This window comes from Pseudonaja textilis, chromosome 2 (assembly GCF_049901715.1).
Source record: "Pseudonaja textilis isolate UNSWEBS1 chromosome 2, rPseTex1.2, whole genome shotgun sequence".
NCBI lineage: Eukaryota > Metazoa > Chordata > Lepidosauria > Squamata > Elapidae > Pseudonaja > Pseudonaja textilis.
Window position 1 is genome coordinate 194,771,474 of NC_141991.1, and position 26,814 is coordinate 194,798,287.

At 37.7% G+C, this 26,814-nt stretch overlaps 1 protein-coding gene across 1 annotated transcript in view; it reads right to left on the reverse strand.

The window, feature by feature from the left end:
* Positions 1–3,810: 3,810 nt before the first annotated feature.
* The window catches only part of LOC113438459 (guanine nucleotide-binding protein G(q) subunit alpha), a 96,537-nt gene continuing 73,533 nt past the window's right edge, over positions 3,811–26,814 (reverse strand). The window contains exons 4-7 of the mRNA XM_026703833.2: positions 16,628–16,756; positions 14,728–14,857; positions 5,613–5,766; positions 3,811–4,359 (exon numbers count right to left, since the gene is read on the reverse strand). Coding sequence (XP_026559618.1) covers positions 4,169–4,359; positions 5,613–5,766; positions 14,728–14,857; positions 16,628–16,756 — 604 coding nt within the window. The 3' untranslated portion in view covers positions 3,811–4,168. The remainder of the gene's footprint in view (positions 4,360–5,612; positions 5,767–14,727; positions 14,858–16,627; positions 16,757–26,814) is intronic.

Sequence of the window (26,814 nt, forward strand, 5' to 3'; positions counted from 1 at the left end):
CTTTAAAAATCTGTGTTGCATTTTGATCTCTGGCATAAAGCAACGTAGTGATGACAATTCAAAGTTATCTTGGCAGTCAAAGTTTTCCTTCAAATTCCCACCAAAAAAATGTAATTTACCTATACTATAGCTAAGGAAATCATATGTCATGTTTAAATTCTTTATTATGGAAATTATACCGAAAAATACAGAAGTCTATAGGAGATCAAGATGATGGTCTCCGTTGAGGTTGTTTCTTTATAGTTTTTGATTCTTCCCTCTTCTGACGCTTCCAAAATTCTTCCAATGATCCATAATAAAGAACAATTCCACATCCCACAGCATATTTAACCTCTTGTCCTTTCCTTCCTTCAACCCATTTTTTAAAAAAAGTAGAAAAAAATTCCACTTAAAGTGAAAAGGTTTGTTTATTCCCTTTTAAAGAGAAGAAATGTTGTCATACACCAGGTATGGGACTGTTACCACTTCCATTCAAGACAAAAACATTTCACAGGCCTGGGCTCTGGCCTTTTCTAACCTCACACGATCACAAGCCAAGCACCTTTCTGCTCCTTCATGCTCAAGTGAAGTTGAAGAAAAATTTCACCTGCTTTAAGTGTCTCATTAACTTTAATGCATGGATTTCTTCCGACCGTCATGATTTTTTTTTTTTTTTGCAGGCCCACAAAGAAGCCTGAAAAATGGCAGCTTTTGGACTCCATCTTACAAGAGGCTCAAAGCACTTTTTCTGAATTCTTTTCAAAGTATACACTACTTTCACGTGCCATCGTCATTGAAGATCTGGTGAACTGGCTTTGAGATCCTGAGCATCAGATACGAAGTCACTTTTACAAGGTCAATTGTGATGAAAAAGATGAGTCAAGGCTACTAGCTACTTTCTGGTCATTTTGTTATCTGCTTGCCATCACTTCTTCCTTGTCTCCATTCAGAACAGGGAGGAAAGCTTTGTAAACTGAGTGAAGTGTTTGCCATTTCAAATGCTACACAGAGATTCAGGTCCATCAGCAGTCTTCCTAACTATTACAAGAATCCTGTAAAATTGCTAATTATATATATAAAGTTTCATTCTTAAAAGCTCAATGGAAACAAGAAGGTGCAATAAATAATAATTCCTTTGTATGATATCCTTCATATCGCATCAACATCAGGAAAAAGAATCCCTAATCCCATAAGAAAATATTTATGTGTCTTTTTTCTCCTACAGTGCCAATTTTAGTTAATTTTGACATTCCAACAAAAAATATTTATAAAGGTATCAGCTGCAACATTGTCACATTTAAAGAAAATTTACATATTTTTTTTCAAATGTTAGTTTGAACTGAAATTTGAAATATGACTTAAGCAAGGAAGCGACAGCTGAGCCATTGGTTTTTTGGGGTAACAGATGGTAGTTGTTGCAAAAATGAATTTCTATGAACTCTCTGGTAGCATGAAGCAATTGTATGTTTAAAATTCCCATTGGGTGTTGGAAATACAAATAAAAAAAATTCTCAAATGGAATACATGTTGAAATGTGCACCCTATATTTAAAAAAGCTTCCAACCCAGAGCAATTTTTCATGATCATATTCTTGCACCTTGTTCCTATTATCCTTTCTTGTCAATAGCTTCAACATATGCTCCCATCGCCTTATGAAAGCAGACAAGCTTAACTAATTGCAGAGTTGCCAGCTCAATGGCTTTTGATAGCTGATCAATGCCTTCAATATTAAGTGGCCACAGAGAACCTTCACTGTGGTAAAAAAATAAACAAACAAAAAACCCCATTTTTACCATGAAAAGACTGGAGACGCAAACCTTTCTTTTCATTTGCCAAAGAACAATGTAATCTGACAAGAGAGAGCTTAAATTCCTCTGGGTGTTTGCATGTGCATGTGAGTGTCCATTCCGCAGTGCAAATTATTCTATACTGCATGATGCTAGTACCACTCTGAACTATAACAACTGTTTGTAGATAAAAATTAAAAAAAAATCCTAGTCAGAAATAAACTGACAAAATGTACATTCTTCTCTGTTAAAAAAGTAAATAAAATAACATTATTTAAATTGTGAATTATCTGTAAGACATACATTACAGTTACATAGATACATATCAATACAGCACATTTAATCTGCCCAAAATGATTACAAAGCCAGTATGGATGCTGTGAGATACATATACATATATGTACACATATCTCACAATGACTATAGCATTCATAATTGCACTAGGCCTACTATTTTAAAATTACAAGATTTCATGATTAGGGAGCAAAAGCAATCCAAGTTTTCATCAATTCTAATAGAAAGAATTAAGGATCAATGAAATCTTATTAGTAATATGTTGTAGATCATCCATGAAGCATTATTTTAAAAATGTTATACTGGGAATCTGGCCCTTGTGCCAGTAACACTAAAGCTTGGCAGATTGCTCCTACACTTGAGGTTTAGTCATAATTTATCGCATTCACTGTCTCCTCTGTTGCCCCAAAGTATAATGCAGATAATTTATTTTAAACCTAGAACTGCAAATATTACCTTTTAGAAAAATTAGTTGAATTTCGTATCTGACTTTTCTACCCCGTTTACAATTTTCCAAACTGACAATTTTTATTTACAGAGTTGTTTTACACAAAACTTTAAAAATCTTATTTCAGCCCAAAATAAAGAGCAAGAGAGAGAAGAGGAGAGAGGCAGAGTAAGAATGTCTATCAAAACAGGCCTAGTTTTTCCCTCCCATTCTTATATTAAAACTGATATATTTACTCAGAAACCATTCTTCTGAATCCACTGGACTTGTTCTCAAACAATTATATATAGGTTTAACCTTCCATTTTGTAATTTCACACACAAATACAACTTTATATGTACATTCATTCTCCCCCCGCCCTCTCTTTTAGCTATTTTGTTTTTTTCCATTAAAAGTGTCTTAGTAAAGAAGGAAAATAAGAACAGTGTCCAATCTTATAGCACTTTAGATACAGTGTTAAACCTGTTTTTTCATTAGGCCATATGCATATGTATGTAGCACCATTTTTTCTAATCATAATGTTATGGGGGAAGCTTGGCATTGAGAAATGGAATGCTTTTTAGTACAAAGAGGAAACAAAAAAGCTAAAATCTCGTTGTTTTAATATTTGGCAGTTGTCTGGAAGAGATTCCCAATCAGTTAATTTGGCATCTTAGATCATCATCTTATATTTTGTAGTCACTGTGTTTATAAGAAGAAAAGAGCCAAATCTGGCCAATAGTTTCTGCACAATTTTTTTAAAATCTGAAATTGGGATGAGAAAACTAGATAGCTTGATTTAAAAATTAGTCAAAGCAGAAGTTCCAGGGTATAATATCTCCATGGTATATATTTAGCATCTGTGATTAAGAAGAAAAAAAAAAAAAAAAGAGGGGGGAGGTTTCCCCCTGAAAAATTGGTTTTGGAAGAGAGTAAATGCAAGTTCAGATTAAACAGCTAATCTGCTTCAAAAATGTCCTTTCTCGGTAATTTGTTGCTATGTTTCTAAGTAGTTTGTTGATTTTTCTATGGTACTGTTATGGATAAAAATCTATAACACTGCTATTAATATTCCCAATGAACAACATTCCTTCAGTGTAAAGTTGATATGGAAAGGTAGGAATACTTTACATCTGCCAAAAATTAAATAAAATCAGAACATCAACAGATCTGATCCCTCATGAAAGTAGCTTTTCTGATGGCTTCAATTCTAGTGACAGGTTTTCTCCCCCCACCAATCTAAGAAGGACACCTGAAAATCAAATTTGTGGGGATAGGTATTGTACCTGAAAAAAAATAAATCAAGACAGACACAGGCAGAGACAAGAGGAGGGAGAGCCCAACTTGATTTTGCTTCAGTCACACAACAACAAAAAAAAATCAACCCAAACCCCTATCATTTTGTGAGTGCACAACTGAGAATTTAGAACACATTAAGTCACAAAATTTTGACTTAAAAAAAGAGGAAATGAGCTGTGAATGTAGTTCAGCATCTTTTGTTTCTTTTCCTCTGTAAAGTTTAAATAAAATTGTAATATTTAACTACAAACTCTGCAAATATTAACAGAGTCCAGGCCAGCAATAAATTAGTATTACGCAGATCATTTTCACAAATAATACAGTCCCTCTTGAATATCTTCAATTGCCCCAAAGTGGGTGGATAGAGATCTAAGAGGCACAGTTAGACCAAGTTGTACTCCTTTAGGTTTAACTGTAAGATAGTGTCCTTGACAGCAGCAAAGACGAAGCGGATGTTCTCTGTGTCTGTGGCACACGTGAAATGGGAGTAGATGATTTTTTCACTCTCAGGATTCAGGTCAACAAACATCTTCAAGATAAATTCTCTTGCTGCCTGTGCATCTCGCTGAGGTCCTGTTACACCGGAAAAGAAGTAGATTGAATTTTATCTTTAGGAAAGTACAGATAGCCCTTGACTCACAACTATTGGTTTTGGGACATGTATTTAAGAGAGTTGCATTGACCCCGGGAAGGGGGGGTTCATGTGATGACCTTTTGCAACATTCTGACAAGCAAAGTCAATGGGGAAGCCAGACTCACTTAACAACTGCAATGATTCACTTAACAATTGTGGCAGGAATGGTTATAAAATGAGGCAAATCTCACTTAACTGTCTTGCTTAGCACAGAATTTTTGGCCTCAGTGTGTTCAAGGACTTACCTGTAAATGGCTATTATCACACTGTGGCTATATCTAAGCAAGAAATGAGGACTGAATATTGAAGGGTGGAAGACAACTTGTGGACTGGAAAAGGATACATCCCAACATCTTAATCAACAATCATGGTAACTTGGAGAATTGACATTTAACCTTTTAAACTAAAGATGGTTAAAAACAAGCCAAAGACAAGAATTTCACAGTACATTACAATGAGAGTTAATGTACTACTATACTTTAAACAAATAGAAAAAGTATAGGCGGAGAAATGATTGAGAAAGAAGATAGGGGCCTCATTTTAAAACAAGATTAGAGTGACTTATCACTGGGAGATGGATGAGTACACCAGGCAATGTAGCCCTTGGGAAAGAAACACGTCAGCTTTCAAGGGTGGAGGGGAAAAATAACTCTTCTCTTTGCTTCAATTATTGGAACATTTTTCAGTAGGTTTACTGTATCTCTCTCCACTTCCCAATAAGTAGGGGGACAAGGCATAGAAAGTAGAATTATCAATTTAACAAACCACATCCTTTTAATAAGACATGCAAGTCTCCCTGCATTACATGCAAATTGGGTTTATCCTATTCTGTTAATCCCATGAGATTAGGAAGAATGACACTCCAATTATGTACATATGCACAACCAGATAATTTAATAAACAAAACATGCTCCAGTCATATGGATAGAATTTCCTCCACTTCAAATCTTATTCAGATGAACTGAAGACACAATCCATGGTATGTCCAAGGGCTGTTTTTCTGGTTAACAAATAACAACCGACAATCTGAACATTTAGTTAATAATGCACCATTTAATTAGAAGTTTGGGAATGGTGGCCACAATATTACAGAACTACAGAAGCTTGTTCTCACCTATCAACTGTATAATGTTGTCTTATTGTTGTATTCTATTTGCACATAATGTCTTACGAAAAAACCCCACAAACCTACCATCATACTCCGGGAAATAGTCAACTAGATGTGAATACATTATTTTCTCCTCTAAAAGGTCTTTCTTATTTAAGAATAGAATGACTGAAGAATTCTGGAACCAGGGATATGTGATAATTGTCCTAAATAGTGCTTTGCTTTCCTCCATTCGATTCTGGAAAGGCAAAAAAAGACAAGAAACATTAACATACCTATAGTGATTGTTTCAAAGGCACAACAGATGCACAAATCATATAATTAATAGATACAGGCATATGTATAAATACAAATATACAAATGGATGAATCTGGAGTTCTGTTTAAGTTCCAAGGCTCAATTTATCTAATCAATTAGAAAATAACTGGAGGTTTGCATTATTTCTCATATTCCGCTCTAGCACATGGTTTTCCCCTTTGGTTTATTGTTTAGCATTACTCATAGGCTAAAGTGATTTTAAAATCAGTTTACTACAGGATATTTTCCCCAAGATGAAACTTCCAGGAAGAAATGGTGAACTGAACATAGCTCCATCAAAAATTGATGACTTCAATAAAATGAAGACCCAGTTAAGACCTACCCTTCATATGTCTTCTTCAAACAAGGCAAGGACCTGGAATAACCCACAAATGCTCCATATAGTTGCTTCTCACAAAAGGTCGCAAGATAACAGTCTGATATGGGTTTAGAGTTCTGGGAGACCTGGGAACAGTCACCTTACTCAAAGCACAGTCAGGATCTTTGAAAGAACACTGGACAAATATACTTTCTTTTTAACTCACTTTTGGAAATGGTTATTATTGCCCTTATAATCATTTTTGGAAGTGGTTTTTTAACTGCTTTTCAGCTATTGGAAACCTTTGGTTTGACTTCTACAGCATTGGGAAGGTTTCCTTCAAACCTAGCAAAATAATTTTAAAGTAAGATTTTAGAATTAGAATCCTTCCCACAAAAAAATGCTTTTGTTTTGAATTCTCTTAAAAAAAAAAACAACATAGGATGAGACTTTGAACGTGGACACTAGGGGGAACCAGAAGGAACTAAATATTACATTTAAAGGAGCAGAACACTTAAACATGACTTAAAGTACTAATGCAGAATGAAGGATTGAAAGATATTTTTGAACAACTGGCCCAAACGTTAATTTTAAGACTGTCTATGTTGGGTGTGAAAGATAAAGTCTATGCATGAAGGTCCAATTAAATGGATTTATTACTACTCATGCCTAATGGTTAGTACCTGGTAGGAGTTAGGTAAGGGTCAATGGAATTCAAGGTGCTTTGACTTAGTCTACTTATGGCTATATAGATTCTAAGCTGATCCTTCTTTTAACTTTTCCCCCAGTGTTTGCCATTCATTCCTCTACAGTCTACCTGTATAGACAGACTATGTTTAAGACATATTAAGGGATGTATAAATTAAAACAAAACAAAACAGGATTGACACCAGATCTCAAATGATGAGATTTTAAGGATTTGTTTGTAAATAAGTGGTGGGATAAGAAAAGAAGAGATCATCCCAATAAATATTAAATACCCCATAAAGGATGTCCTCTTCTATTTTTGATTGAACCCTAAGTCCACCACTTTGATTCTAATAGTTTGTAAACAAAGAAATGTTTTATCTTTAAACACTGTATCATTGCAGTCAGGGATTATTGCAGTTAGACCGCTGTAGGTTTTATTATATAATTTGGCTATAATTTAATCAGTTAATCCGATTGGTAAATTTGCATTTTTCAAAAATGTTGCATTTCCAGTTGTATTGTTTTTCACAAAAAGGCTCTAACAGCATAAATGGAGAATCAAAATTAGTAAATGATTTTTAAAAGAATAAAGATGTGTGCACAAACACACATAAATATATTTTTTGCACCTTAGTATGGTTCCTTAGCTTCTAGATAGACCTTTTAATATGTGTTGGCAGTAGTTCATCACAGTAATTTCATAATGCACCTAAACGTTTCTATCATCTATTAGTCATTAGGCTGTTTTTTCTCTTGATCAGGATTACCCATTTAATTAGTAATACCAAGAACAGAAGAACAATTCTTTGTATACAAGACTGTTCTTTAGTTCTTTGCTTTCATAAATTTTGAATAGAAGTTGCTTTGATGCTATGCCCTGTTCATTTCTGCAGACACAGCATCTTTTGTGAACATATGCTGGTCTAAATACTTGCACACATACCTCCTAAAAAGAGTTATCTAAAATTCCTGGGTTTCAAACTACTCCAAATTCACATTTTTAAATGTGTCTTCTCTACACATTTCTACATTTTCATCTTTACAAAATAAAACTGTAGGTATGGCACTTAAGAATAATGGACAGCTTATCTGCAAATATCAACACTTGGTTTCAAATACTTTATCATACAGTGGATTTCCCCAAATTAAGATATTTAATCCTTGCCTATCAGTAAATTACGACCCTTATGTTTTTCATTTAAAGCTAAATCAATTGTTTGCTCTCCTTAGAGTTAGACAATGTAAAACTTTATTTTATGCTGAACCATGTAAGTATGGCATTCTTATGGGCTGCCATTATGTTAAAAATATGAACACTAATTCTAAGGAGGTGCGACAATTGCAGAGATAACCAGTTCTCAAAAGATAGTTTAAACTAATGGTATATTTTTTCAGATAGTTTCTATACACATTAGTTTGCCTTAGCTGACTTGAGGTATCCTCAGTAGCCATTTCAAGTAGGTTACAAATTATTTAATTTTTAACAGGAATGAAATTCCATTAGGCAGATTGAGCAAAATATGTTTAAGTGTATTCTAAGGCAGGGGTCTCCAACCCCCGATCCAAGGACTGGCACCGGGCCATGGCATAATAGAAACTGGACCATGCAAACAAGTGAATCCCCATCCATGGGATGCAGGCAGCATACGAAACCATGCCCACCCTGGTCCGTGGAAAAACCTCTCTCCACAGAACTGGTCTCTGGTGCCCAAAAGGTGGGGGCCTGCTGTTGTAAGGCCTACACCAAGTACCCAAAACTTCTGGAACACTGTAGCAGTTCATGTATGGAGGATTTTTCCAGAGTTGAAGCAATACTACTTTAATGGCAAGGCCAAGTTTAATCCTTGTGATCCTAATACTTTTTTGATAATGACTAGAAAACTCTGCAGAAGCATTTTGGGATTCATTAACCAACAATTTTGATAAAGTATGACACTTAGGATTAGGTAGCATACATGTATAATGCCGTTAATGGGAAGGTCATAGAAAATTAGCTATTTATTATTATGATCACTGGAAAAGCTTTTATAGCAAGATTGGTGTTAGGAAGGCTAATGTTATGTTTTAGTAAAAATCAGTCCTCAGGCAGCTAGTGAACAGATCTGTGATTGTAAACAAATAAAGTAAGGCCAAGAATAGTTCAAAGTGAGCTGACTTTTTGTATAGTTGACTAATCAATAAGCTGATGACCAAATGTAGGCAGGATTAGATGCTCATTCTTTGTCTTTATTATGGTATGTTCGATTGCCTGATTATGTGCCATCAATCATTATTGACTCTTATTCTGCACATTAAAATAGCAGCTATAATTCCATACATGTATTTTGAGGCTTCAAAGTTGTAACATAATTTTACCAATTTATGACAACAATAAACATTTTGATTATAACCCTAGCCCTTTATCAATTATTATAATGCATAGCAGATTAATTGATTTTTTTTAAAAATAGTGAAATGAGGTTTAAATAGGATCTCAGACATTTAAATAATTTTCAAACCCTATTTACTGGCATTGTTCACAAAAAAATAAGTAGATCTAGTGTGTAATAATCCTGTTTCCAAAATTTTCTTTCCTTCTTAAAGAAGATCACAATATGCAAACTGTTATATTTTATTTTTGATCCTCTAAAAATATTAGGAAGATTTATGGGTATCTTGACTGTATGTTGAAATGCTTTATGGATTTCTCTGGAACATTTGTCTTCATATTTGGGGCTAAGATTTAAGTGCATATCTTTATGTTTGGGAGCTTTATGTCAAAATGTCTGATGATATCTACCATATGGCAGTTACTGCCTCATTGAGTTGGTCACAAATTATTCCAGTTCCTTTTTATTTGGAATACTCTTCAAGGCACATTGCTGATAACTCTACCCTGAGAGCTGAAAATGCAAGCTCTAGTACTAAAAGTAAAAAAGCACAGTGAAAAAAGGGAGTAAAGTTAAATGTAAAGGAAATCACACTAATGATAACGGGCAGAACCACCAGCTTTAGAATAGACAATGAAGACATCAAAATGGTGGTTAGCGTCTTCATTTTAGGATCTACTATCACTGGTAAAGCAACAAGTGGTCAAGAAATACACTGCAGACCAGCTCTTGATAGACCAGCCATGAAAGCCTTGAAAAATGTATTCAAATACCACGATGTGTCTATATCTACCAAGATCAGAATCATGCAAGCCATGGTATATGGCCTATTCTGTGTTCTCTATGGAAGCAAAATATGAACTTTAAGAAGCAGGATAGGAAAAACGTTGATGTTTTGAGACTTTTGTGCTGGAGAAAATTCTTGGACAGCCAACAAAACAAACTGATGTCAAACAAATCAACCTTTAAAGGCACAAATGGCCAGGCTCAAATTATCCTACTTTGGACAGATTATGCTAAGGCCAGCTCTCTGGAAAAACATTGTAACGCTGGGAAAATGGAAGAGGGGAAGAGAATGGCCAACAGAAAGATGGAGAGATTCCATTTCAGTGGCGATGGCTATACTATTGGGAGCCTCGAAATAACAGGTTAGAGATAGATTGCCATAGAGAAAATCTATCCATGTCGTCAACAGGAGTTGAAAATGGCTTGATGGCCTATAATCAATCAGGGCAGATCAATATTACTGTACATTCAGTAAATGTGGCATCTATTGTAAATATCTTTTGTTATAAACTGAGTGAAAAAATAATACAGAAAATGGATAGGATGGAACAGAATGATGTGTGGCTGCACACATAGGAGAGGTTTTTTCAAGTAATCTTATTAAAGATTATAATTATTATAATAAAAATGAATGCAAACTACAAAGAGATAGGAAAATAGAACAAGTAAAAGTTACAAAGGGAAAAATGAAGAATAGAAAGGGGAAAAAAGAAAAATAAGAATAAAGAAAAAAATTCCTTTCTGCTATAGTTATTGATCCTAGTGAAAGTTACCCCAAAGTCTGTAGTTCCCATTCTCACAGATTTTAGGCAGCTAAGAATCTAAACATATAAATTATTCCAGGAAACCTCAATTGCATACAAGCATAACAAGCTATTCCTTGAGCAGGAACTTGAATTTAATAGAATTCCTAAATGCAGGTCACCTCTGAATAAGGAAATATAAACTTACTTATTTGCCAATATTTTTCATGCTGATGTGCACATTAAAATTAAGCATATGTGAAATCTCACTCATCTTTCTTTTGCAGATCAGAATATTTCTTGGTATGGTCAATTTAAAGTCATCCAATGCAAAATACTATAATTTCTTTTTAAATATATTTTTCTATTTTGAATAAAGCTATGAAGAATATATCTTTCCCCAAAACTACAGGAATGCATCCTAGTCCCATATGGAGACTAAATGTTTATTTAAAATATTTACATTAGATAAAGAAAAAACTTGGGAGTATATATTCACTTAACGAGAATAGGGATTTGTATACTGTATATTCACTTAATGACTACAATATAACAACTTTCTGAGCTAGAAAGTAAAGTAGATAAGAAAGTCCCCAAAGAGTCACACATTTCCTGATGTACTTTATTAAAGAGTTTGAAGTTTACAGTTTATCGCAATAAATTATTCTATAATCCTTACTAAATATAATGCAGATAGACACAGATATGGAAAATTGGTATTACTTAATTTGAGATGCAGTTATTTCCAAGCAACGATGCACGTATCTTTGGAGTTTTGGATGTCAAAACTAACAGGGCAAGCTATTATATACAAAAAATATGGGCAGCAAATCCCACATTCACTTGGACGGATGATGTTAGCTAGTTGGATAATGAAAAGCCTAGAAGCAATAACCATGCTCAGAAAACAACGAGAACTCCACAATTCAACCAGGAGCTAGATACATTCTCTTCTATTGGAAGTACATATTTTTATTGCCACCATTATCTTAATAGCCTATTTAATTAGGATTTTATGCGGGCAAAGCATGTTCCCATCACTGAACACTGAGCTGTTTCCAGGTAATAGAAGATTTCTATTTGATCATGGCAGGTAAGAAAAGGGAGAGTGGGAAGAAGAGTATGTGGCTGATTAGAAGTTGAACTGCCAGTCAGTATCGCTCACATCCTTTCTCCGATGTCTATGTTCTCCCAAATCTAAAGAGGCAATTCACCATTCCCAATATAAAAGAATCTTAAAATTTTCTATGAAGATCCAATTAATCTAGAATAGCAGTTCCAAGTAATGTCAATTAAATATGCTTCCTGTGTCATTAAAAAAACTATTACTCACAGGTCAAAAATGCTACAGAAATCAGAAAGCAATAAGGAAAACTGTTGCTAGTTGTTCATCTTCTTAAAACATAACCAAAAGAACAATCAAAGCAGTAACAACAGAGCGTTGTTTAATTATGTATCAATTAAAGGGATAAACACATAAAAATGCAAAGCAGGATTACGTTGTATCATAGGGTCATCTTAATGATGCTAAGGGATGAGGAGTTTTCTTTCAGAATAGCTTGAGATATTCTGTTAAAGTTATTAACACAAAAGTGACCTCTGACATTATAAAAATAGAATGTTCCCAACGGATTGTGTTCTACTCAAGCATAAAACCAAGCATAAAATTGCTCTAATTTAAACAAAAGAGGATTGCACAAAGAATTAATGTTTTAATTCATAATTTGCAATACAAAAATTCTTTTCTAAGTAATATCATTGCACTTTTTAACTCTTCCAGAGCTGTATTTTCCTTTTTTTTAGTTCCTTTTTTTCTTGCAAATGCAGGGTCTGCTTTTTTTTTTTCAGATTAATTGAGTGTTGTTGATCCACTAATTGTGACAGGAATTATGACCAGCTTGTCACTCTAATCTAAAAGAGAATGGCCCAAAGTCACCCATACAGATTTCAAACCTAAGAAGGACTAGAATTCACAGTCCCTGGTGTCTTAACCACCAGACTAAAGTGGTTTCCGATTTTACTTTTATAAATATCTCACTCCAATATATTTCCATTGTAAATGACATTTTGGGATAAGTTGCATCAATAGCAAAATTTCAGAGTGGAGAAAAGAAAGAACTGATGAGAAATGTAAATACTAGGGCTCCAAAGTGCTCCAGATCTGATACAGAAGAAGTGCTTTGAAATAGGCAAGACTATCAACACAGGGACTTCTTAAAGCAATTGTTATTGCTTGCAGGATCTTGCAGTTATAGTGACAGCCTCCCTGCAGAAACTATGTAATCCTGGAGAATAAAATTATGCTTTAATGATAGGTATACATTCAGATTAAAGCCTATTTAGAAGCACTTCTTCCAAACTAAATCCAGAATTTTCACTGCCTTCATATTATGCCTGGATTAGGTGTCCAAATGCTTTCATTCCCTGGTTCTGAAAAACATTTTCATAAATAGAAGTTTGTCTTCTTTTAAATTACTGAATTTGAACATATAAGCCATCTTTAATCTGCCTAGCAAGGAAAGTTAACAAACTTCCAACTTGGAATTTTATGTGTGTTTCTGTTTACTTTTAAGGGTATTAACAACAAAGTCTACATAATTATTCAGGCTTGAAGTACAGGCATATTTCTCCAAGCTGTGAAGAAAATAAAGAATATAATATGAAACCTTTGACCAGAGGTCTCTAAACTTGGCAATTTTAAGACTTGTGGACTTTAATTCCCAGAATTCTCCAGCCAGCTGGCTGGAGAATTCTGGGAATTAAAGTCCACAAGTCTTAAAGTTGCCAATTTTGAGGACCCCTGCATTTGACCTTTTCAATTAGCACTTGCCAAAGCAAAGGGCAGATCACATGGCAAAATAGTTTGTGGACTGTTGGTTCTTCCACACATCAGCACTGAAGGGCCTTTATTCCATGTAGGAGCTGGCAGAAAAGTATTATGCTAATTGAGAAAAGGCCAGACAAGGAACAATGGATGGAAACTGAACAAGGAGAGATTTAATCTAGAAATAAGGAGAAACTTTCTGACAGTGAGAACGATTAACCAATGGAACAGCTTGCCCTCGGAAGTTGTTGGAGCTTCATCACTGGAGACTTTCAAGAAGAGATTGGGACTGCCATTTGTCAGAAATGGTGTAGGGTCTCCCACTTGGGTGGGGGGTTAGATGACCTACAAGGTCCCTTCCAGCTATGATTATCTGTTAAATCTGTAGACCTAAGAATGAACAGGACTTTATGAAGTGATCCTAAGTATATATCATATAATAGACATCTATTAATTTGGCATTATTCTGCTTAGAGCTTAACTAGTTAAAATAATGTTAACATAATTTTGTTTATAATTTATTAGTTACTTGGGGATAAAAACATCAATTAACATTGATTTGTATCTATCCTTTACACTGCCATCACTCTGCTAAACAACTAATTCCCACAACACTGTCAAACTACTTAGTAAAACTGGATTACTATTATTCTTCTCGTCCTTCCTATTACCTATCTCTTCTCACTTATGAGAGAAGTGAGAAGTGTTGCTGATATCTTTATAATTTATATTGTTTTATTTGTTTCCTAGTATGATTTGATGCTTATTAGTAACCTATGACTATTTTATTTTTTCTTATGTACACTGAGAGCATATGCACCAAAGACATTCTATTCTATTCTATTCTATTCTATTCTATTCTATTCTATTCTATTCTATTCTATTCTATTCTATTCTAAATAAGCTGTATGAGTTAGAAATGAAAAAGTAATTTTGGAGAAGCAGAATTTCCAGTTTTAGAGAATAGAAATATCAGTTAATGTCCAAAAAGATTCAAGCGTCACCATTAGGATCAATGTTTCTGAGCACAATATCTCAAAACCAGGATGAAATCACAGAAAACATATTTCCTGGTCATAGAATATCACAAAATTATATGAAGGATTTTTGGGAAAGCAATTATTGCCTTAATTAGAAGCATACTTTTCAAGGGCATTTGATGATGGCCTACCTCATTGTCTGACTCCACAAGTACTTGATCATATTCGCTAAGAGCTACTAGAAACATAATGGAGGTGACATTTTCAAAACAGTGTATCCATTTTCTTCGTTCCGATCGCTGTCCCCCCACATCCACCATTCTGGAATAGGAGCAAAATTAATAGAAATCAAAACAATGTACAAATACTAAAATGTTGGGACATGTTTTCATTATTATATTATTTATATGCTACATCTCAAAGATCATGACAATAGAATGAATACATCTACACTTCAGCATTCTGCAAATGTTTACACTGACAGCAAGCATACATTCTGGTGGCGCAGTGATTAGAATGCAGTATTGCAGGCTAACTCTGCCTACTGCCAGGAGTTCAATTTTGACCAGCTCAAGGTTGATTCAGCCTTCCATTCTTCCAAGATCAGTAAAATGAGGACCCAGGTTGTTGGGGGCAGTATGCTGACATTATAAACATTCAGAGAGTGCTGTAAAATACTATGGAGTTATATATAAGTCAAAGTGCTATTGCTATTCTGCTTTGAAGGGACATCCAGATAAATGAGATAAGTAATGGTGTAGAAACCAACCCAGCAGCAACTTAATATTCCTGAATAGGATTCAGCACCACTATTCCAGAACAAATTTATTGCATAGAAGTATAGATACTATTGACAGACTGCTACTAATCATACTGATGTCAAATTTGCATGAAGTGATAACATAATATCAGCCTTTCTCTTGAAAATATAAGCCAATTAAGTCTTGTAGTGGCTAAATCAATGGTAACGGAACAAATTAGGGACACTGATAATCAAAGGGATATCACCAGTGTTCCTGAATTTTACCATCAAATATTTAACCACAAGCCTACCATTGTGAGGCATTTATACACTGTAACTTGGAGTAAATATAGATAAGCTATTTCTCAAACCCATTTAATGTTTTTCCTCCTAGATTGTTGATTTCATAACATTCCTTATCCCCAGAGACTTTGCACTTATGGCTCTAGGCAGGTAGAAATTTTTGTTTTCCTTATATGATTCCCTGATAGGTGCTTTGCTCTTCCAAATTATTTCCAAATTTAAGGGTCACATAGACTAATAAAGCCAAATAACATCTTTAATAACAAAATGACCCTCTTTTATTTTGCTTCAGGACTACAGTTAATGAAACTCAAAATACAAAGTTCATAAGAGGTTCTTTAGAATATACATTTGTATAGAATAGGCACCATTTATCAAACTTTGTATTTCAACAAATCTACAAATGAGCAGAAGTTGATAAAGCCGCTACCATTATATAAGTTAAACACACCTTTAAAAATGAGTGTAATTATTACAATTGAAACAGGAAGGTTTTTTTGTTCAATATGGTTAAGAGTCCAATCTTTTCCAGAGTAACTGTAAGAGTAATAGTCTTTTATGTATAATGACAGAATAATAAAATAGGGGAATTCTTATAAAGACATCTATATTATTTTTCCAGTTTATGTTCTTTCACAAGATGAAGCAGAATTAATAGTTAGGATATTTATAAGAATTGGTAGATTCGATCTATAAATATATAAAATACCATTTGTCTGCAATTTATAAACTATATTCATACCTTACTTAAAAAAGCATGTTGTTTATGACTTAACACAATACTCTGCATTCTCCATTTTTGATCAGTGTAAAATATTAATTTAAACAATGAACATTTAAGAGATTGAACTGTTTTGCCTAAATTGCTACTACTAAGCCAAAAGAAGAAAGGGAATGGGAGAAAAGAATACATTTCCAAAATAGCATTTTCTATTGGTGCAATTGCTTAAATGTATTTTTATGCTTCTGGCAGGAAACCCCTCTCCCCCAAAACAAACTCCTCCGAAGTAGCACTTTCAAGATTCAAAAAAAAACCTTTTAGCTACCTGAAAATAACACTTTGTAAGTCAAATGGATATTCAATGATTCCTGTAGTTGGAACTCGAACTCTAAGAACATCTTGTTGTGTGGGTAGATATCCAGGGCCTGCTATGCGGTCCAAATCGTTGAGATAACTATAAATAGAAGAGAAACATCAGGAGTGAAAGATAATGCCCCACTGACAGAAGGAATTATATAGAAAGATAAAAAAGGAAAAGATAGGGCAAACTTTGGGAAAAAAAATCTCGAAAACATAAATTTATAGCAGAATAAAAAATATGTCTGTATAGATTTTATAACTTTTACATTGTTACTAGAATTTTTCATGATTTCCAGAATGTTCAAAATATCAAAGGGTGACAATTTAAAATGTGTTAACCTGTCCTGGCAGTCTTGTTGTACAAATTATGTTCAATGGGAAAGAGATGTGGATTGGTAAGATTCAAAATGTGAAGTGAATTGGATCAAAGGGCTGAATTCGATATAGAATAGTTGTTCGCTACAGAGTGAGGTTCTGCCTTAAACACAGAAGTTTTGTGTGTTCTTTTTCTATAAATGAACATCTAGCAGTGGAATTAACAAATAAGTTTAGTTATTGTTAAAACAGTTATTGTTAAAACAAAATTGCAATGATATAACATTGCAATTTAAGTTAATTATGGTTCTTTAGATGGTTCACCATCAATTGGCTCAATGTAAATGTACCGTGTTTCTCATAAAATAAAGCCGGGTCTTTTTTTTTTTTTTTGAGCCCCGAAAAAACGGCTAGGCCGTCTTTTCGAGGATGTCTTAATTTTCCTCCCATGTGCAGCCTGGTGGTAGTTTGTGTGCATGTGTATTTACACTCTTATCAGTGAATGGCCGTGTTCCCACGATACCCACGCAGCCAACCACTTTCCATCCTGTGCATCGTGCCAGCTCAGCCTGTGCATGTAGTTCTTGGTCCAGTGCATTGGCAAATCTGCAGAGCTCCATTAAGTGCCAAATTCGGCATGCCATGTAGACATTCTCGAGCTCAGATCTAGCTGCAGCACTTGGAACCGTTACTCAGGAGGCTGCTTCCTTAATCTGCCCTGCTGACTGCTGGGTCGCTTAGAGCCCCCGGCCCCGGCAATGCCCGGCTTCCTGCCACTGCACGAGAGACAAAGGCAAGCAGGCTGCCTTTCTGACACTCACTCCTGCCGCAGCTGGTGCTCCGCCAGCTCCTCTTCCCCCATTGCAAACACCAGCTGACTGGTCTCACGCACCATTTTTTTTCTATCCTCCCTAACCTCCTGGGATTTTCCCAAGTCTCTCAGCCAGACCTTTCCAAAAGAATGTAGTTGCGCCATTCAGGTGTGGTGGCCACGACCAATCTGCCCCGATCTCTTCCCTCGACAAGTTCCCTTCGGAAGTCCGGGGGTTGTTTTCCAACCCATGGACTCCAAGCTCGCAACAGGGCATGGGACCACCAAGGGCCCAGGCAGCCCCGTCAAGCTTCAGGTGCTCCCAGAGATGCACAGGATACAGACTCTCTGCTTACAGAGCCGCCACCGAAGTATACACAATGGTGCCTGCAGGCGCTCGGAAGGCCAAAAGCTCAGCCCAAGTGGGGGCTGCTCGCTGTCGACCCGGGCCCCAGCAAAGCTGGAATCTGCTACCTGCCGCGCGAACCCAATGAGCAGCCTCGCCCGTGCTTGGGGGAAAAGGAGCTGGCAGAGCACAGCTTCTCTTCCCCTGAGCGCAGGCGAGTCTACTCATTGGGGTTTGCGTGGCAGGCGGTGGATTCTGGCTCTGCAGGGTGCAGGGGCAAAAGCATGCAGCCCTGGCTTGGGGACTGCTGGGCTGAAAGTACAGGAGGCGCCGCTGCTGTGTAAGGTAAGAGCGGCTGGCGGTAGCGCTGGAAGCCAGGCTGAGTGGGGCAAGTGAGCTTGCGGTCCCCGAGAGGAGCAGGACATGTGAGCTGGGCTGGGTTGCCGCTGTGCCCGCTTATGCCCAGAGCAAAGTGTTGGTCAAAGGTTGGCACGCCAGCAGCAGGCTGGGTGGCTCACTCTTCTGCGGTCCTGCCAGAGGCATCTCTGCCAAGCCCTGCTCTGGCTGCCTGAGGTGACGTGGATGGAGTCCGTTTTAAAGTCAGCTCCCGCGCCCGTGCTGGGGCTGTGGCAGGGGAGGGGGGAGCCAGTGCCCTTTGCGCAGATGGGAAAGTGGAAGCATCCACCTCTTGGTGCGGCCCCGTCTTTCCTGTACAAGAGCCTCTGGCAGCAAAAGTACTTGGTGGGAGTAAGGAGTTAAACAGGGGCATGGTCTCAGTGAATGCTAGACTTTGACATTATCATATATTTTTTTGGCTAATGTTAATTTCTTTCCCATGGGTCTGCTCCCTCTGATTCTTGGAGAGCACTTCAAATCAACTTGGTTAAAAAAAAATATTGGCAAGCTTTACTCCTTAAGACTCTTAAGGAAAGATTTGTTCTTTCAAAGACTGAAAGACTAAGCTTCCCAAATACTGGATGTTATCCTTAAGCAGTGTATTTGGGACAGTAACCTTCAAACCAAAATGTGGTTCCCAGTTTCGCAACCCAAGGGAGTCTTTCCAAGTGAGTAAGTGACAGCTTCCTACAGCTCTTCTTGATCCTGAAAGTTCTCCATTTTGCTTGGCCCAGATTCTTGCTGTTATATTGGGGTAGTACAAAATTACTCTCCCACATTAACACATATGTCCTCGGGGAGGGAGTAGGGGTCAGTAGAATTCTTCAGCCATAGTCTTCTTCATGGCTGTCTACAAATAATCCTAGTTGGCATTTATGTATCCCATTCTGAAGAAATTCCCTGGTAGAAAGCATTATTTCAATTTGTTGCTTATCCCATGCTGATATTATTTGGCTATATCTTTCCAAGTTTCTTCACTTGCATATAAACCAGCTGACTGCCCTTGCATTTGAAAATATATATTTCTTTTTTCAACCTGATGTCTATACCTTATCTATATCTATAAGCTTTCTGACAGATAGAAAGCAGCAGGTGAAATTAGGTAAAATTACGTCAAATACCCATACAATTAGCACAGGCACCCCCAGGCCTGTGTGCTCTCTCCTTTATTCTTTTCCCTCTATGCAGCTTAAAGGATCCCTCAGTTAAAGTATTGAAGTTTGCAGATGATACAACAGTGAATGGTCTCATTTGAGACAGTGATGAATTTACATACAGACGGGAGATTGAACAACTGACCATGTGCTGCAGCTGGAATAATCTGGAGCTAAAAACACTTAAAATTGCAGAGATTAAAGTGGATTTTAGGAGGAGCCCTCCTACTCAACCACCTCTTACAATATTAGACAGCACAGTATCAACAGTAGAGACCCTTCAAGTTTCTGGATTCCATAATTTCCTGGGACTTGAAACGCACGCCTAACATTAGAACCATCATTAAAAAGGTGCAACAAAGAACATTCTTCCTGAATCCACTCAGAAAGTTCGGACTGTCCCAGGAGCAGTTGATACAGTTTTACAGAGGAATTATTGAATCTATAATTTGTACTTCTTTAACTGTCTGGTTTGGTACAGCAAACAAACAGAACAGGTACAGACTTCAATGGACAGTTAGGACTGCAGAAAACATAACTGCAATTAGCCTGCCTTCCATCGAGGACCTGTATACTGCACAGGTCAGAAAGAGGGCTGAGGATGGGAAAACAACTAGATGCAAAGATAGTTTTTCACCTCGTGGCATCACTGCTGAACATCTAATTACCACAGTATTGTCTTATGTCTACAAATATTTACCCACATTGTATGATTGCTTTATTATTATCCTTCTCATCTTTTCTACTATCTTCTCCTTATGATTATACAACTTTGCATGTAAACTGAGAGCTTATGCACCAGACACAAATTCCTTTGGTGTCCAATCACAATTAGCCAATCTCTCCTCTTCTCACCTCTCCTCTGGCTGGTTTTGTCTGATTACTGGCCTTAGGGTCATAATAAATGTTTGACTGACTGAATTGAAGCTATTTTTGAGCCACAGTGGCGCAGTGGTTTGAGTAGAGTGCAGTACTGCAGGCTACTTCTGCTTGCAATTTGGCAGTTCAAATCTCACCAGGTTCAAGGTCTTCCATTCTTCCGAGGTGGGTAAAATAAAGACCCAGATTGTTGGGGGCAATATGCTGACTCTGAAAACTGCTTAGAGAGGGCTGTAAAGAACTGTGAAGCAGTATATAAGTCTAAGTGCTATTGCTATTTTCATTATACTGATTCCATGGTTTTTTTCCCAGTGATCTCATGTTCGTCAGGTAACTTAGTAGAACACAGCATATATGGAATATATATATTGCACTGGCACGAAGCCGAAAGCACCAGCCTGAGGATGGAGAGTGGGACCTTACCGAAACGTCACCAAGATAGTCTTAATCTTATACGGGAAAAGACCTGAACACCCCTAGACCGACATATATATATATATATATATATATACACACACATATTCATATTCTTAGGTTTTCGCAGGTATCATGTGTATGGTATTCAGCTTTGTTCGGGTATTTTCCCATGTCACAATACAGAAACCTGATGATGGCATTTGAGATTCTGCCGAAACATTGCTACAACTTTAAAAGCACAACTACAACGACATGGGAAAATACCTGAGCAAAGCTGAAAACCATACATGTAAGTACCCACGAAAACTTAAGAATACACACACACACACACACACACACACACACATATATACATATTTGTTTTCTTAAATACCCGAACAAAGCTGAATGCCATACATACATACATACATACATACATACATACATACATGCACACATACATGTAGGTCTAGGTGTGTTTGGGTCTTTTCCCATGTAAGATTAAGAGTATCTTGGCGACATTTTGGCGAGGTCCCACTCGCCATCCTCAGGCTGGTGCTTTTGGCCCAGCCACATACATTGGACAAACCAACAGGAGAATAAATGCATGTATCGCAGAACACAAAAACGCAGTCAGAAGAGAAGAAAATACTTCCTCCCTCTTCCAGGACCTTAAAGCCACAGGACATGAAATTAATTTCGAAGGAACCAAATTAATATCCAACACTGAACACTCCAGCAAGAGAATAATCAGGGAAGCCATCGAGATAGAAAAACACCCCCATAACATGAATAGATGGGATGACACCTCCAGCCTACCAGACATCTGGAAGCTAGCCCTCACCAACAAATGAGTCCCAGCCACAAAAACCAACACCAGACCCGAAACAACATGGAACACCACCGCCAATCCCACTCATCAGACTCAGGCCCAAGCCCATCCTATAAACGAAGGACAACCACCATCCAGAAAACAAACCACAGCTGCTTCACCAGCTGTTGCACCCCCTGACCCCAAAACCAAACAAGCTGACACACACCAAGAACACAGACCACAAACACAAAGCCAATCTAAAACCCAGAATGCTACATCACGGCCACTCGCTCAGGATATCACATCAGAAAACTCAGGAAATTACACGACAAGAACTCAAGAAGTTGCAACACAGCAAATGACCCAGGATATCACAGCACAAGACCAAGGATACCACAGCAATAAATCTCACAAGGTCATCACACAACCCATTACCCAAGCCGTTGCAACACAGGAAGCTAATGGAAAAGAGATCAAAACACAAATGACCCAGGAGATTACAACGCAGGACTCAGGATACCACAAAAAAAGAACTCGCAAGCCCATCACACAACCCATTACCCAAGCCATTAAAACACTAATGGAAGGCTTAAAAGGCTAATGGAAAAAAGATCACTACAAAACAAACGACCCAGGAGATTACAGCACAAGATCCAGGATATCTCCACAACAAAACTCACAAGGCCATCACCCAGCCCATTATACCAACATCAACTCCATCAACCAATCAAGAGGCAGCAGCGCAGCCAACCAGCCCAGCACACCAGCCCCACCACCAGTATTTATAGAGAGACGGCAGCTCCGATCACACACTGCTTGCAATGGCATGAAGCCGAAAGCACCAGCCTGAGGATAGTGAATGGGACTTCACCGAAAAATCACCAAGATACTCTTAATCTTACATGGGAAAAGACCCAAACACACCTAGACCTACATACCTGTACCTGTGAAAATCTACGAAAACAAATGTATGTATGTATGTATGTATGTATGTATGTATGTATGTATGTGGTATTCAGCTTTGTTCGGGTATTTTCCCACGTCATTATAGTTGTGCTTTTAAAGTTGTAGCAACGTTTTGGCAGAATCTCATCTGCCATCATCTGGCTTCTCTATTGTGATGTGGGAAAATACCCGAACAAAGCTGAATACCATACATGTAAGTACCCGTGAAAACTTAAGAAAACATATATGTGTGTGTGTGTGTGTGTGTGTGTGTGTGTGTGTGTGCGTGCATGCGTGTGTGTGTATGAAATGTAATGTATAGGTATATGTATATGTATGTATATACACACACACACACACACACACACACACACACATCACTGAAAAAAGTGACTTATGAGTATTTTTCACACTTATAACCATTGCATCGTGTCCATGGTCACATGATCAAAATTCAGACACTTGGCAACTGATTCATATTTATGACAGTTGCAACGTCCCGGAGTCCCATGATTCCCTTTTCTGATCTTCTGACAAGCAAAGTCAATGGGGAAGCCGGGTTCATTTAACAACCATGTGACTAATTTAACAACAGCAGTGGTTCACTTAACCGTTGCAAGAACGGTTGTAAAATGGGGCAAAATCCACTTAACAACTGTCTCACTTAGCAACAGGAATTTTGAGCTCAATTGTGGTTGTAAGTCGAGGAGTACCTGTATGCTGATATTGTAAAACACTTGAGAGAGTGCGGTAAACCATTATGAGGTGATATATAAGTGCTATTGCTATATAGACTGTCTCAACAACGTATAGTTTTAGTCTTCCTATGAAGTCAGTTCCCTGATTAGTCTACCTTGTAGGAATGACACAAAGGTGAGATAGATTGTTGTAAACATTAAATAAATAAATAAAAACAAGTAAAACAAACAAATAATGGAATCTACGCTACATGAAAGGACATATGGGAGAAATTTTGAGTCTTGGTATCTTATAGATACCTATTATACTGATGTATTTCTCACATTTTAAATCACAGACATAACATACAACACAGGAAGTAATAAAAATGTGCCAATCACATACAACACTCTTCTCCCCATTGCCCCTGTTTGTTATAAAATCTTTCTATCTCATGTACACAGAAAAGGAGTTGGACAAATTCACAGCAAAATAATTTACAAAACAGCCATATATGACAAAGTACCCAGAGGACAAAGTAACTAAGTTATAGACTGGCAAAATTAGAATTTTAAATAAAATGATTATTAAGCATAAATCTAAACTTACACGTCAGTAAATGGATGTCCATCTGGACTATTTCAATTAATAGAGATATTTTCAGAGAAAGCTGGGAGGTGGCTGACCCCCAAGATTTTACTATATTGATTTGTGTAATTTTCCCAGATACAAATTTTTGTATTTTGTATCAGAAACTGGTCTACATCTTGTCCTTTTTTTTTTTTTTTTTGGCATGTTCTATTGGGACAGTACTCCTTTTTGCTATGGTTGTCTGATACAGGACACCAGCTTCACTTTCCTGAGCCTGTTTCAGTACGGATTCAGGTGGACCAAGCTGGAATAGATCAACAGTATCCCATTATTCACTCGAGATGAGTCGACTAAAAATATGCTTCCGGCTCATCATAACTGCATCAATTATGTTATTTTTGTAACTGATGCCCAGATTGATCTCCATCCTCAATCCAATTCAGCTGCCAAGCAAGGTGACACATAATACAGTCTTCTCCCTGTTAAATGAAATCACAGGGAGCTATATTTATCCTCAGGAAACTAATGCATAAGCCTAACTGCTAAATTTCATTTCTAATCTATGTGGGAAAGAGAAAGAAATACAAAGACAGAGAACACACAGATCTACTGGTAAGTCAATGCATCATCTCAAATTAGCATATCTTTAAAATAATTTAACTTTAGTATTAAAATATTTATTTATCTAAACTGAAACTGGATTCACAAATATTAATCTTCACGATTAAAGAGCCATATAGCTACATTAAATTGCTGAAAATGAGGTTTCTGGATCAAGAACCTATTTTTTTTTTGTCTCTGTTTAAGATGATTTCCTTTGCAGACACAAATGCTTTCTTGGAATTGGATAGTTTTGCCCTGCTTTTAAAGTATTTCTAGCAAAATGATTACTGCCTTATTTAAGAAGTTCTCAAGCTGTGGGTTACATTCTAGATAGCTGCAAGCAACTGGCAGATAATAACAAGTTATTGTAGTTTAAAGCTGACCAGGCTTCTGCAGGAAAAGTGAGACCAATGTCAACCCTCATTCCCATTTTGTCTAGATAAGGCGGTAATAAGCTTTCTCAAGAAAAACAAGAGCAAGGGGAATTCTAAGAAACGGTTAACCCTATGAGTGCTATGAGTGCTGTGATTGGTTCTGGTAGATTTCATCATGGCATCTGGACTATATCCATAGGCTTGGATTTTCTGTAGAACAGCGTTAGTGAAGTACAATATTTTAACCATTATTTTAAACTAGCTTGATACCTGTGCTTCTCATCCACGCTGTGCCGAGAGTCCAGGAACGGGATATGACTCTTCCCTCTGATGTCACAGAACTGAGTCTGCCACTATATAAAAAGCCAGCCCCTAGCTGGCTCCCCAGCTAAAGAGCTAGTGTCTCTGGATAGGGGAAAGAGCTAAAAGCAAAAAATCATCAGCAAAGATCAAGGCCAAGGCTTTAGCCCCCAAGAAGACTTCTAAATCTGAACTCAGGGCTGAGAAACAAAGGCATGCTGCTTTAGAAAAACACTTTGCTAAGATTAGATGAGGAGTCGGATGCAACAATCTTCCCAATCAGGGGAATTTCAGGTTTGCCCAGAGGTTATGGCCAGGGCGCGTGAGGCTGAAACAAGCTCTGCCAGCCACCTTCAGGCTTGGTCCCCAGAAAGGGTAGAAGAAAATTCCTGTCCCAGGACTTAAGAAGGTCTGGGCCCAACTTCAGGCAGGCTGTCTGGGGTCCAGGTTCCTCACCCCCCCTAGATCAGATGATTCAAGGTGGCCTTAGGCCTAGGCCTAAAGCCACCTTTACTCCCACTGCTGCAGGCCTGCAGCCAGTGGATCCTCCCACAGGAGTAGGCAAGAGGATATCATGGTTTCTGTAGCCATCAGACAGGGGCTAGTTGAAGGATTCCAACAGCTACTCTGCCCCTTTCTGTTCCCTGCTTTCTCCCAAGGGCCCCCATCTCAGAGGGATTTTCCCAGGCAACAACAGTTCAGTTGCCCATTTACCCAATCTGATTGGGGCGAGTATGAGGAGAGGGATTAAACAAATCCCTCAGAACACAATCCCTCTTCCATGTCAGGTAAGATCAAGGATCCCAACTTATCAGAGGAGGAGGGGCTTAGGTCTGATCAACCCACATCAGCAGCGATTTTTAAACCTTCTCTTTTCAAACCGCTTCCGCACAAGGCCTTGGCCACAGCCCAATTAAGTCCAGAGGAGGTGGCTCCAGAAATTCAAGCAGCTTCTAATAGCCATGGGGACTTGCTCTTTTCAAAGCCAGTGGTCCATACAGAAGTTCTTCCATCCCCTCTGTTATTTCTGGATTTGGTCAAGGAGCAGTGTGCCTCGACTGGGGCAGGGCCTCAGCTTCTTCACACAACAGGCGTTTTAACAACATGGGCTCTTCCTTGGCCAATGCTGTCCTGGTTCCAGCTGTGGATGCCCCGGTGGTTGCCTTGTTTTCAACATCAGACACCCTCACTGAGCCAGAGGATGTGCTCAAGGCAGGGGACAAGAGGTCAGAGCAAACTCTCAAGCGCATCCACCAGGCAGTGCCCTGGGCAGCCTGGGCCTCCACAGCAGCCTCATTTCTTACGAGGGCATCTCTGTGATGGTTGCTCCAACTGCAAGATCGGCTTCCTACCACCAATTTTAGGTCACATCAAGACCTAAATAAAATCATTGTGGCAGCAGAATTCATGGTGGATGCTACACTGAATTTGGCCAAATTTGCATCACGGGCCATGGCATCATCGTTGGTGGCCAGGAGGCTCCTCTGGCTACGAAATTGGAAGTCTGATTCCTGCCAAAAATGGAAGCTGGCGTCTGCTGCATGCGCTGG